This window comes from Salvelinus fontinalis, chromosome 30 (genome assembly GCF_029448725.1).
Source record: "Salvelinus fontinalis isolate EN_2023a chromosome 30, ASM2944872v1, whole genome shotgun sequence".
NCBI lineage: Eukaryota > Metazoa > Chordata > Actinopteri > Salmoniformes > Salmonidae > Salvelinus > Salvelinus fontinalis.
Window position 1 is genome coordinate 38,094,693 of NC_074694.1, and position 11,899 is coordinate 38,106,591.

Consider the following 11,899-nt stretch of genomic DNA (forward strand, 5'->3'; position numbering starts at 1 on the left):
CACGTTAAAGTCTACACAAGTTGAATTTGGCGCATGTGACAAATAACATTTGATTTGATTCCCTGTGTTGTCATGGGTGTAGCTTAACATGTGGTCTCTTCCAGTATGTAAGTAGTCTTAGAAAGAACATTGGGACTGTTGTGTTTACACAAAATACCAGCAATTCATTTAGCTACGAAGTGCGCATTCAGAGTATTTCTTTGTATGTTTATAGTTAAGTAAATGGATGGTTCACCCTCACAGTCGCTCTGAGATTCTAACCCAAACATACTATTCTCCTCCATATGATTTATAGCGATCTTCAATGAAAGATGTAGTAGATTGGCGGTCCTCCTCCTTATTGTATATGGCATGTACTCCCTGACCCTAGAGAATAGTCTGCCAAGGATGTTCATCATGAGTAATGTATATTGTGTACCAGCTTTACTAATACCATCAATCAATGAGCTCACGTCTGAAAGAATGATCACACCACCTAAGGAGATGTGCTCTATAATAACTTGTCTATTTAGCATGTTCCAATGTGCTGCTACTAGAATATGGCCCATATGTCTCTAATCCACAGTATATTGTCTTGTTTCAAAGTAGGTGTAACCTCATCCAGAGATAGTCATTAGGACCATAGAGAAACAGCTACTGCATGATTGCATTGCACACATACAAAATATAGCCCGGGGGTAAGCAACCCTGGACCGGGGGTAGGCAACCCTGGACCGGGGGTAGGCAACCCTGGACCGGGAGTGCCGCAGGCCCTTCATGTTTTGATTTAACCGACCTAGAAGACCAGGTGTGTTGAACAATCAGCTCAGTTGGTCAGGTGAGGTGCCAAGTCGGAACAAAATCCTGCGGCACACCAGGGACAGGGTTGCCTGCCCCTGCTATAGCCTATATCCAGTCGCCGTTGTTAATTAACTTTCGAGATGTGGATTCATCATCACATGGTATGGCTGTTTAGTCCTCGAAAATCAGAGAAGAGCTATCCATTACCCTGTCACAATGCGTAGACTTATCAGCCACAGGATAAATTACCTGGCTCTTTTCTCCAAGCACAGAATCCATTTGAGAAATTCCATTTAATTAATATGGTTGCTGTGTGATTTATGATGCATGGGAAGGGGGTGGTAGCCAGCTACAGGTGCATGGCTGGATAATTCCCACTGACTCTATCTGCTGTTGATGAATGTATTAAACCATTGAGAATCCGTGGAGAGTTTGCCTAAGAAAATGTAGCAGGCATCACTCGGATTAGGGGGGAGGGGGGGGTGAGTACTGTGCCGTGATGTTCAGCTGCAGTGAGGTGTAACACTGCTGTGCTGGTATGTGTGTACTCTGTGCTCTAGTGATGGGGGGGGGGAATGGATTAAAGTTACATATCGCAATATTATTTTGAACGATTTTATATCAATACTTGACTCCGAGGTAGCGCTAGCGAACGCTAGCCGGCTGTCCCTGTGCCAAAACGCAGTTTTTTTTCATCCTATAGCTTGTTCTCCATCTTCTATTTAAATATTGAGCCAACATGTTTTTATGCACTTTTATTTCCATGACTGATCAAAAACTCGTCTTTTCATGCTCTCTCTTGTACAGTGAACAATATGTTTGGAACATCAAATTGCAATAAAATTGCAGTATTGAATCGCAACACATATCATATCGGCACCTAAGTGTTGTGATAACATTGTATGGTGAAGTCCCTGGCAGTTCCTAGCCCTAGTGCGTACTGTATCCATGCTGTATATTCTGTTGCATAGTATGTGTGTATGTGTGTCTACTACTGTGTCTGTAGCTCATCTGTCAGTAATACTACTGTCAATGCTGTGTAGTATACTACAGTAGTGGGCTCTCATCCCAAAACCATGGTAATGTACTTCAAAGGCATGATGATGGGGAGAGTGAAACAGCTGAGATGTGGGCTATTTAAAGAGATTACCATGGACCAGGAAATAGATTACCATGGACCAGGAAATAGATTACCATGGACCAGGAAATAGATTTAAATGGACCAGGACTCGAAAATTGAATTTCTTCATGTGTTTTGTTGAATGAATACAAATAAGCAAATTTACATACCAATTACAAAAGCTATGCAGAGAATGTGCCTATCTTAGAACCACAAACTGAATCTATTTTATTTCTTAGATCTTTTAATGAATGAATTCATCCGTTTAGTTTCTTATACGCTCTCAATGTGATCTTATTTTAGAGAGAATATGAGAATACGGATTGCAAAGGGATCTCTCCCTATATCTAGCACTGTTCATCATTTCCCATTAAACTCCCATGAAATCTTCTCACACCTGCATCATTTTGTCATTCACGTTCTAGTGTCAATGCCGCGAACATCAGAAGCAGCAACTGACAGACAAGCATCATCAAGACCAAACAGGAGATGATGATGTCATTGACCGCATCCTAGTAGAACGATCTATGTGTACCACCCCATGTGCTCCATTCACATACAGTGTGTAGCAGTAGTGTGGTTAGATAGTAGTGGTAGAGATAAATAAACACCGCTCTCGGCTCGCTCACCTCTCTTGGTCTGTCTGATCTTGGGACTCAGCATGGCTGTCATCGCTGGAGGACGACACATTCGTCCATCCGGCACCCCACCCCTCTCGTTTCTCTCGCTCGGTCCCTCGTTCTCAACACACCATCCTCTCCTGCCTATCCTCTATTCTCTTCTCTCTCCCACTGACCTTCTGTAGTAGGCAGCACCGGCAGCAGCTGCAGGCTAGGGGGCTGGGGCTGAAGGGGGAGGGATCCCTTCTCCTTGCACACGCTCAGTGGCCTCCACCCCTCCCTTCTACATTATTCATCGCCGGGGAGACCACGCTGGTGGGTAGGGGGGAGGGAGGGTGGATCTCATCCCACTACTACTATACCACACCGACCGGTAAACGCCTGTTTGTGATTAGGATGCCCTTCCCATCGGAGGTTCAATGGGGCTGAAGCACACAAGAAGGAGAGCTGCTATCTCCCTGTCACTTCCTCCCTCTATGGCTGGGAGCTACCCGCTTAATTGGTTTAAGCCGTGTGTTTCTCTCTTTTTCACTAATGTTCTGTCATTTTCTCTCTTTCTAGCTTTTTCTTCCTCTGTCTGTGTTCTTCCTTTTCCTTCTGTTTCTCTCACTGGTGTCTACCTCTTCCTCATTATGTCATTTTTACGAAAGTTCAATCAGGAAGGCTGGTCTGAATGCTTGTTAACTTCATCAAGTAGCATAGCACAATTCACTCTTTCCTATTATACAAATCAAATCAAACTTTATTTGTCAAATGCGCTGAATACAACAAGTGTAGACCTTGCCGTGAAATGCTTACTTACAAGCCCTTCACCAACTGCGCAGTTCAAGAAGATTTAAGAAATTATTTACCAAATAAACTAAAGTAAAAAATACAAATAAAAAACTAGGCTATATACAGGGGGTACCGGTACCGAGTCAGTGTGCAGGGGTACACGTTAGTTGGGGTAATTTGTACATGTAGGTATTGGTGAAGTGACTATGCATATATAATAAACAGTGAGTAGCAGCAGTGCATAAAACAAATGGGGGGGGGGGTCAATGTAATAGTCCGGTGGCCATTTGATTAATTGTTCAGCAGTCTTATGGCTTGGGGGTAGAAGCTGTTAAGGAGCCTTTTGGCTCTAGACTTGGCGCTCTGGTACCGCTTGCCGTGCGGTAGCAGAGAAAACAGTCTATGACTTGGGTGACTGGAGTCTGACAATTTTATGGGCTTTCCTCTGACACCGCCTATTATATAGGTCCTGGATTGCAGAAGCTTGGCCCCCTTGGTGATGTACTGGGCCATACGCACTACCCTCTGTAGTGCCTTACGGTCAGATGCCGAGCAGTTGCCATACCAGGCGGTGATGCAACCGGTCAGGATGCTCTCGATGGTGCAGCTGTAGAACTTTTTGAGGATCTGGGGACCCATGCCAAATCTTTTCAGTCTCCTGAGGGGGAAAAGGTTTGTCGTGCCCTTTTCACAACTGTCTTGGTGTGTTTGGACCATGATAGTTCATTGGTGGTGAGGACACCAAGGATCTTGATACTCTCGATACGCTCCACTACAGCCTTGTTGATGTTAATGGGGCCTGTTCGGCCCGCCTTTTCCTGTAGTCCACAATCAGCTCATTTGTCTTGCTCACATTGAGGGAGAGGTTGTTGTCCTGGCACCACACTGCCAGTTCTCTGACCTCCTCCCTTTTAGTCTCATCGTTGCCGGGGATTGTGTCATTAACAAACTTAAGGATGGTGTTGGAGTCGTGTTTGGCCACGCAGTCGTGGGTGAACAGGGAGTACAGGAGGGGAATAAGTACACACCCCTGAGGGGCCCCAGTGTTGAGGATCAGCATGGCAGACGTGTTGTTGCCTACCCTTACCACCTGGGGGCGGCCAGTCAGGAAGTCCAGGATCCAGTTGAAGAAGGAGGTGTTTAGTCCCAGGGACCTTAGCATAGTGATGAGTTTTGTGGGCACTATTGTGTTGAACGCTGAGCTGTAGTCAATGAACAGCATTCTCACATAGGTGTTCCTATTATCCATGTGGGAAAGGGCAGTGTGGAGTGCGATAGAGATTGCATCATCTGTGGATCTGTTGGGGCGGTATGTGAATTGGAGTGGGTCTAGGGTATCCGGGAGGATGCTGTTAATGCGAGCCATGACCAGCCTTTCAAAGCACTTCATGGTTACCGACGTGAGTGCTACGGGCCAGTAATCATTTAGGCAGGTTACCTTCGCTTCCTTGGGCACAGGGACTATGGAAACATGTAGGTATTACAGACTCAGTCAGGGAGAGGTTGAAAATGTCAGTGAAGAAACTTGCAAGTTGGTCCGTGCATGCTTTGAGTACACGTCCTGGTAATCCATCTGGCCCCGCGGCTTTGTGAATGTTGACCTGTTTAAAGGTCTTGCTCACATCGGCTACCAAAAGCGTTATCACACAGTCATCCAGAACAGCTGGTGCTCTTGTGCATGCTTCAGTATTGCTTGCCTCGAAGCGAATAAAAGGCATTTAGTTCGTATGGTAGGCTTACTTCCTATTCATTTTGCAACTAATTTCATGGAAAACAAGGACATTTCTAAGTGACCCCAAACTTTTGAACGGTAGCGTATATATGAATGATATACAGTACCAGTCAAAAGTTTGAACACACCTACTCATTCAAGGGTTGTTCTTTATTTTTACTATGTTTTACATTATAGAATAATAGTGAAGACATCAAAACTATGAAGTAACACATACGGAATATTGTAGTAACCAAAAAATGTGTAATATTATTATTTCATGTTTTAGATTCTTCAAAGTAGCCACCCTTTGCCTTGATGACAACTTGCACACACTTGGCATTATCTCAACCAGCTTCACCTGGAATGCTTTTCCAACAGTCACAAAGGAGTTCCCACATATGCTGAACACTTGTTTGCTGCTTTTCCTTCACTCTGCGGTCCAACTTGGGTTGAGGTTGGGTGATTGTGGAGGCCAGGTCATCTGATTCCGCACTCCATCACTCTCCTTCTTGGTCAAATCACCCTTACACAGCCTGGAGGTGTGTTTTGGGTCATTGTCCTGTTGAAAATGAAATGATAGTCCCACTAAGCGCAAACCAGATGGGAAGGCGTATCGCTGCAGAATGCTGTGGTGGTCATGCTGGTTAAGTGTGCCTTGAAGTCTAAATAAATCACAGACAGTGTCACCAGCAAAGCAACCTCACACCATCACACCTCCTCCTCCATGCTTCACGGTGGGAACCACACATGCAGAGATCATCCGTTCGCCTACTCTGCATCTCACAAAGAGACGGCATTTGGAACCAAAAATCTCACACTCGGACTCCACCGGTCCACCGATTTCCACCGGTCTAATGTCCATTGCTCATGTTTCTTGGACCAATCAAGTTTCTTCTTATTATTGGTGTCCTTTAGTAGCGGTTTATTTGCAGCAAATTGACCACAAAGGCCTGATTCACGCAGTCACTGCTGAACAGTTGATGTTCAGATGTGTCTGCTACATGAACTCAGTGAAGCATTTATTTGGGCTGCAATCTGAGGTGCAGTTACCTCGATTTAACTTATCCTGCAGCAGAGGTAACTCTGGGTCTACCTTTCCTTTGGCTATCACGAGAGCCAGTTTCATCATAGCGCTTGATGGCTTCTGCAACAGCACTTGAAGAAACTTTCAAAATTCTTGAAGTTTTCTGGATTGACTGACCTTCATGTCTTAAAGTAATGATGGACGGTCGTTTCTCTTTGCTTATTTGAGCTGTTCTTGCCATAATATGGACTTGGTCTTTTACCAAATAGGGCTATCTTCTGTATACTACCCCTACCTCGTCACAACACAACTGATTGTCTCAAACGCATTAAAAAGGAAAGAAATTCAACAAATTAACTTTTAACAAGACACCTGTTAAATGTAAAGCATTCCAGGTGAAGCTGGTTGAGAGAATGCTAAGAGTGTGCAAAGCTGTCATCAAGTCAAAGGGTGGCTTCTTTGAAGAATCTCAAATATAAATAATATTTTGATTGGTTTAACACTTTTTTGGTTACTACATGATTCCATATTTCATAGTTTTGATGTCTTCACTATTATTCTACAATGTAGAAAATAGTAAAAATAAAGAAAAACCCTTGAATGAGTACGTGTGTCTAACCTTTTGACTGGAACTGTATATATACAGTATATATATTTAAATGTATTTTTGTTTATTATTTTCCCCTAACCCTACCATCCCTCCCCTAACTGGAGTAAACTAATGAACAACAACACTTAGGCTTCTACTTCCCGCTTATACATACTATATACATTTTAAGGACACGGTATATTTTACTATAGTTATATTTTGTTTGTTTTTAGTCCTTCAGCTCCACTCAACCCCTCCCATCTATCTCTGAACACCATCCAGTTTTGATTTCTATTAGTCATATATTTTTCAACTGTACTGTGATGTTTCACAGAAGTTCTGATCCTTTCTATTCTCACAGATTCTACAGTACATGTTGTAAATTAAAAATACAAATTTAGCTAAGAGAATTATGATATTATTAATCGATTTACGATGACTTCTTATATCACCCAGCTGTGGTCATACAAAATTGTTTTGTGTACCAGTTCATAAACCATGTGCCATGGAATCGGTACATCGAAAATCTTTTCTCAACTATTTTTCAATCTATATGGCACAGCTGTCAATGTTTTGGTCCTTAAATAAACTGGTATACCTTTTTCTTTATCACAATTTTTTTTCTTTAATGCAGGGCCGACAGACAAGTTCTTGGTATGTATTTATGTCAACTTACCCATGTTGTCACGTTCCTGACCTGTTTTCCCCTTGTTTTTGTATTTATTTAGTATAGTCAGGGCGTGAGTTGGGTGGGTTGTCGATGTGTGATTTTCTATGTTGGGATTTTGTGTGTTCGGCCTGGTATGATTCTCAATCAGAGGCAGCTGTCAATCGTTGTCCCTGATTGAGAATCATACTTAGGCAGCCGGGGTTTCACGTGTGTTTTGTGGGTGTTTGTCTACCGTGTCAGTATTCGTGCCACACGGGACTGTTTTTCGGTTGGATTCTATTTGTTATTTTGTTTCGTGTAGTGTTCAGTTTATTTCGTAATAAATCATGGACACTTTCCACTCTGCGTCTTGGTCCGATCCCCTCTTCAGACGAAGAGGAGGAAATCAGCCGTTACACATGTCCTCTCACTTGTTTTCAAATGACGGCCAGACCCCAAAATCTCCCCTGAGGAAGAAGAAACGTCTCTTGTTCCAGCAATAGAGATCCACCCACTCCCAGGCGATACAGATGATTCCTCCATAACTATTTCCCTTAACGCTCAAATCAGTTTTGTTTTTCAAATCCGTTTTGGAATACCGACTGTCCAAACTGCAAGTTACAAGTGACCAAATCGACTGCTGTCTGAACACACACATCCATTTGCTGACATGGCTATGTTAGTTGTCATAGTAATGACAGGTGTGTGCTTAGTGGTGTAGGTTGATTGGTGGTGGTGCTCGTGCTTCCTATTACTCAGCAGTTATGTAGCAAGCTAAGGTGACAACAATGCCTGACATGGACTTTTCCCCAGTTGCTTTGAATGTTCAGAACACTTTTAAAGACTCAAAGGATAAGATGATCCAACTTTCAAAACAAGTTATTTTTGGCTAGCCACAACAGTCAAATAGCTAGCTGTAGCTTTCTAGCACATTCACTCATTTTTTTGTAAACAATTATCAAGCTAGTTAACTACCACATGTTCTTGTCAAAACTGTCACCAGAGTAGATACTGTAGCTAGCAAAATGATACGCCAAATAACAGTCTGAGGTGGCATAGCCAGGAACCAGATTTGTATCTGATTTCAAACCACCTACGAAGGTAGTTGGAAGCGTGGCTTGAAGTGTCTGATTCCCTTTGCTTAGACTGCAGGAGAAATAACAGATTTGAATCAGATATGGGGCAAAAAATTGGTAGCACTTTACTTGACACCTAGCGTCATAACACGTTATGACATGGTCACATGCGCTGACATAACTTGTCATAACCTGTCATAATATGGTCATAACACTGTCATGGCACATATTTAGACCTGTTGTGACAGATATTGCATTATTTTATGGCTGGTTATGACACCTACAACCTCTGACCTTCTCATCCAATGGGTTTTGAGAAGGGGACAAGGAGGGAGGATTTGACAAATCAAGGAAATGAAATTGAGATTCCCCCAAGGACAGAGGAAGAAACTATTTGTCTTTGTCATTTTATTTTTTAAATCCTCACTGTATGTCTAATAAATCACTGTCTGTGTTTATTTAATGAAAATAACCCCTACATTTATTTTTGATCATTTATTTCCCTGAGCCTCCTTTGGCCCTTTAAATGCTCAATCTGATTGTGTGGGCGATATGAAAGATATTTACATACACAGCCCTGATCGACTGATAGCATGGTCTAGAGCCCACCTCCTTACCCAGATGAACAGTCATTGGTCTGTTATAATAAATTCACATTGTGATGTCATGATGTGGGCTAAAAATTTCCGTCTCACCTAAACAGGCTGAAATATCAAGCATTTTTTTCAAACAGCTCTTACACAAAAAGGGTATTATCATAATTATCATAATTTTCACAATTTCAGAGTGTTATTTCAACCTCGTAGTAGGGCCGGGATGATACCAGTATCGCAACTAAAGTTTTTGACTGTACTGCCGCTTTAAACATTTTACACAGTGCCTGACTGATAATACCCATGGTCTGTCCAGAAACAACCCCTAGCCCCTACTGCCCAGAGTCTAGACACGTGGAGATCTGAGAGGGATTGATGAGTGGTGACAAGGTGAGACCTCCACAATATTGGTGGTTTTGCTTACACTTGTGAAATCCTCTCAGTTCTCCACAAGTATCTATGGGCAGAGGATAGGGCTTTCCTTTGGACAGGACCCCACAACCCTCTGGGTGTGTTGTGGACCTACAGCATGACTCGAGGCATCGGTTGGAGGTTTCATTCCATTGCTATACACACATGGATTTGCACAGTTGTAAGCGGAACACACCCACGGCACCCTATCAGGCTGATCAGACAGTTCTGGGTAGCTGAAGACATGCTGTAAACAGTGAAAGGATATATTTGCATGTCTACTATTCACACCCTTGCTTCATTCCAACTAGTTAGATATGCAACAACTGACTAAGTATAGTATATCTCTAGTCTAGCAATAGACTGTTGTTTTGGCTGTATGGCATCATTGAAAAGGTTACCAATGGTTAGTTAGGTAGCTGGATATATCAGTCAGCTAACCATTTACAGTAACAGCAGTTCATTAATAAGTCAATGCACACTAAATATTATGCAGAAATTGAGAAATTTAACTAGGAAAGTCAGGTAAGAACAAATTCGTATTTACAATGACGGCCTACTGGGGAACAGTGCCTTGTTCAGGAGCAGAACGACAGATTTTGACCGCGTCAGCTCCGGGATTCGATAAAGCAACCTTTCAGTTACTGGCCCAGCACTCTAACCACTAGGCTACTGTGGCATGGTATTGGCAGCTATTACTCAATTAACTAATAGATAATAGATTCATAGAATGGAGTTAAAAGGGTGAACTCCTACTTTGAAAGGACACGAAGTGTTGGCTTTGCACTTAACCAATGACAGGCATTCCACATTTAACCCCACCCGCATGTGAAAATCAAAATCTGAAATAATTTTGAGGGGTTTTATATACAAAAACAAATAAACAAGCCATTTTCACATTCCTGATAACTTGGAAAACAAACGATATAAAAATACATGGACCATAATTTTACCTCAGGAATCTTGACATAATGTTGTCCATGACATACTGTAGGCTAATTATCTTGACGGCCCTAATAACACAGACACCTAAATGTTCCGTCAATTCTCCAGATCAACATTAATTCCCCCACTTTCGCTGTTGTTCAAACGAGTGCAGTATCACACAAGCTCTTTATATCTCGACTGTCATTCAGAAAATCCTTTCCAGCTCAGTAATTTCCCCATGTAACTAAACACCTACTGTAGACATCACATGCGTATCAAACAACTATCGTGCATAATTATTGAAGAACCCTGTTAATGACTATCGCTTTTTGTTTGATTCATCTTGTTAAAGTTACTCTTTCTGTTAGAAGCATTGCATTTGTCATTGTTTTGGATATGTGTGCCCACTGTAACATAGGGAGATACGAAATGTTACAAAGTTATGGTGTACTTCCGAGATCTCCATACAAAAAAAGAGGCTGAGCAATTTCCAGGAATTATACATTATCAAGTTCAATGTGTAATTCAATTGTTCAATTCTCAGTATATGATATCATGACAACGAGCAGTATCAGAAATGCAAGGAAAGTAAGGTACTGTTTTATGTCACAAAGTGTTGACCAATCAGTATGCTGCTGTTAGAAGCTCACAAGTGAAATTCATGATTAGCCTATATTTATCTGACGACATTCATCGTTACTCATTGTCAATTCATTCTCAAATTCTGCAAGCAATGCAATGTATGGAGGGATTTCAGTGCGTCAACAGAAATTGTATTGGAACTCCATCATTTTGAATTTGTATTAGCATATTGAATTGAATCTTTTTCAATTTGTAATGCAGAAATGTAATCATTGAACATATTGTACGCGTTTCCTTGAACGTATTCAAGGAAACGCTTCTCCATGCTAGCTTCTAACATCCTACCCAATCAACAATGGTTGGTCCCACAGTAACCACCTTCTGTTAGCAAATTAAGGCTACCCAGCAATGGTTTTCACCATGTGGGTTCCCTTATTGCAATTGTGCAATAAGGGAACCCCGTTTATTTCTATAAACAATATGGTTGTTGCAACAGTGACTGATCTCAAGATCTCATCATGCTTTAGACAGTTGGCCCTCGAGGACAGGTTTTACTGTCGATGCTTCCCATCTGTGTAGCTTTGGGGGATTTTCAGGTTCAGTGGTCTGAAGTTCATTGGTCTCCATAACGTATAATTGGTCATTCTATAGTGCGCCTCAACTCATAAGCCTAGCGACAGCATATCACACACTAGGTGAATTACATTATTTCAGGCAACCATTAGGACTTGTTTCTTTGTCTCGTACCATCTTTTCAATCAGCACGGCTCTCTTCATTGCAAAACACAACCGTTTTGACCTCAATCCTATGCCACCTGCTACTTCCTATTCTACAGCATATGCCCGCAGCCCTCAGGCAAGGCGGTTTCCCTCCGCAGTGACCTTTTCGCGAGGCTGTCTTCTTACCGGTTTTCCATTGTTTCCTTCTAATTGCAAGTTCACAACTCCTATCGTTTTTATTCCTTCACGTGATTTAGGTTTTTCTGATCCTATCTTTTCACTGTAATCACTATTGTCTAACTTATTTATTTTGGGTGGTT

General features: G+C 42.1%; 1 protein-coding gene across 1 annotated transcript in view; it reads right to left on the minus strand.

The window, feature by feature from the left end:
- LOC129829180 (rho GTPase-activating protein 22-like) overlaps positions 1 to 2,784 on the minus strand; it is a 28,710-nt gene extending 25,926 nt beyond the window's left edge. The window contains exon 1 of the mRNA XM_055890784.1: positions 2,530 to 2,784. Coding sequence (XP_055746759.1) covers positions 2,530 to 2,590 — 61 coding nt within the window. The 5' untranslated portion in view covers positions 2,591 to 2,784. The remainder of the gene's footprint in view (positions 1 to 2,529) is intronic.
- Positions 2,785 to 11,899: the final 9,115 nt, after the last annotated feature.